At 44.4% G+C, this 2500-nt stretch overlaps 2 protein-coding genes across 2 annotated transcripts in view; one reads left to right on the top strand and one right to left on the bottom strand.

Annotated features, from left to right (window-relative positions):
* LOC311040063 (thyrotropin-releasing hormone-degrading ectoenzyme-like) overlaps positions 1-2500 on the top strand; it is a 239238-nt gene that overhangs the window by 159757 nt on the left and 76981 nt on the right. The window contains exon 12 of the mRNA XM_084050135.1: positions 466-632. Coding sequence (XP_083906261.1) covers positions 466-632 — 167 coding nt within the window. The remainder of the gene's footprint in view (positions 1-465; positions 633-2500) is intronic.
* The window catches only part of il17rel (interleukin 17 receptor E-like), a 448078-nt gene that overhangs the window by 1684 nt on the left and 443894 nt on the right, over positions 1-2500 (bottom strand). The window lies entirely within an intron of this gene.

The raw sequence follows: 2500 nt of genomic DNA on the forward strand, positions 1-2500 counted from the left end.
ACCAATGCTGTCATACTGACATAGAATACGTTTTGCATATTTATCGGTATCACAGTGAAATACCTACCATACTGTACCTATGTATATTTTATGTTATAAAATCTCAGTATTTTGCCAATCATTTGGGAGTCCACTTCCAACATCCTCACGGCCCACAGGTTGGGAATCGTGTGTGTGTGTGTGTGTGTGTGTGTGTGTGTGTGTGTGTGTGTGTGTGTGTGTGTGTGTGTGTGTGTGTGTGTGTGTGTGTGTGTGTGTGTGTGTGTGTGTGTGTGTGTGTGCGCGTGTGTGCGTGCGTCTGTGTCTTACTGTTTCTCTCTTAACATGTCAATGTTTTTTTTTTCTCTCTTCCTCTCTGTCTGTCTTCTCTGTCTGTCTGTCTGTCTGTCTGTCTGTCTGGTCTGTCTGTCTGTCTGTCTGTCTGTCTGTCTGTCTGTCTGTCTGTCTGTCTGTCTGTCTGTCCAGGCCTTGCGCTCAGAGGGGCGGGACATCGACATCAGCGAGGTGATGGACAAGTGGACTCGACAAATGGGATACCCCGTGGTCACCATCAGCAAGAACGAATCCACCAATCACGTCACTGTGACACAGGAGCACTTCCTGTATGGACAGGAAGCTCGGAGCGACAACAGGTAAAATGAGCAAACCTTGATGTCGCTGATTGTTTTCAAACATAACGTCAACGATGTCGGGAAATGAAAAGGCGGGTTGAAAAACAAACGGTTAAATCTGGTAAAACTGCACAGGCCAATCACCTGTGCAGTTTTACCAGAGCCCTGTTAGTCGTGTGCCCGTTAAAGTTTTAACCCATTAAGACCTGGAACTGTATCATTTTTCAGATTTGAGCTAAAAAGCATTATTTTACACTTTGGCTATTCAAAAATAGCAGATATACAAGCTCATAGCGCGGCACCGAGTGCCGCGCTATGAGCTTGTAGATCTGCTATTTTTTTTTTTATTGTGAAAATGTGTGCAAATCTTTGAATATATATATTTTTAAAGCGAACATTTGTAACTCAAATCTTTGCTTTTGGGGGGTCCCTGGAACAACATATTTTGATGGGGGTCCGCGGCCAAATATATATACATTGTGGGGGTCCTTGACATGAAAAAGATTGAGCACCACTGATATAGAAACATACGTTTTTCAGAATACTGTTGAGATTTAGGAGACATGTAGAATCGGTTTCAGGTCTCAATGGGTTAATGTCAAACAATATACCTGAATTAGCTGCAGCACTGTGGCCTTGTTCCATACCCTGAGGAAGACGGCCTCACGCTGGTTATGGTCTAGCTCAGTGGTCCCCAAACTAGAGCAAAAAAGAGACGTTGCAAAGACAGGCAGCAAAATCGGACATTCAGTCAAATGAACACTTATTCTTCTGCATACTGAGTATTTAGATTAGAGACGTGTGAAGTCGTATACTGTAAAGCAGCGGTTCGCAAACTCTTTTAGCTCAAGACGCAAAAGGGAAATTTGATGTCTCTCGGGGACCCACACTAGTTAAAATAGTCATTCAGTCAATCAATCAATCAATCAGTCAATCATTGTGTTGGTACAATGGAATTCACGTACTATACCTTAAGTTCGTATCACTTTTTTTAATATCAATGCTATAGAATCATTCAAATATTGGTGTTCTGCCAATTATTTGAGGCCCCACTTGCAATGCCCTTTCTGCCCACCAGTGGGCCCCAGCATGTTGAGAACCAGTGCTCTAGCTTGTTTCTTCACAGGCTTCACTTGATTTGAGTTCAGAAATGTGAAAGCACTGTAAACTAGAAAAAGTGCTCCTCGGAGCACAGGTCTCCGCCAGGTCAGGTAGGTTATTGTGGCCACCTGGTGGCGCTATAATAGGCCAATGTGAAAAGGGTGCCATTTCTTCCTCGGGCTAGTGGGAATGTGCGTGCATTTATGATTTGAGGCATTTTGTTGCAAAAATGTGTTTTGGTACATTAGACCTGCTGGTGGCGCTGTAACAGGGTGGCATTTCTTCCTCGGCCTAGTGGGAATGTGCGTGCAAGTTTTCACGGAAATCGCACGCTGTGTTCATGATTTGAGAGATTTTGTTCATAACGGACCAATCCTGCAAACTTTGGAAGCCAACCTTAGCCAATCTGGATGGAATATGAAATATCGGACAGATCCGTCTTGATCACATGACTATAGAGATACTGTGTACCGATTTGCGTGATGTTTGGATAAAATCTGTAGGAGTAAATGGGTTTTGCACAAATCGGCCTCCTGGTGGTGCTATAACAGGCCCATGTGAAAAATTTGGGGCAGGGGTTCTGAATTGGCATCCAGGGAGTGTGTGTGCGCAGTTTCGCAGCGACCGGGCCAATGGTGCCGGAGATTAGCTGCTAACACACGGACAGGACAGGACAGACGGACAGGGGGTAAAACATACTCTCTCGCCATGCCTTTCGGCCTGGTGGAGACAATGACATTGCATGTTGGTTGTGTTTGAAGTGGTATCATTTTCTTACAATGCTTGCA

This window comes from Gymnoscopelus microlampas (genome assembly GCF_963454915.1).
Source record: "Gymnoscopelus microlampas genome assembly, chromosome: 23".
Classification (NCBI taxonomy): domain Eukaryota; kingdom Metazoa; phylum Chordata; class Actinopteri; order Myctophiformes; family Myctophidae; genus Gymnoscopelus; species Gymnoscopelus microlampas.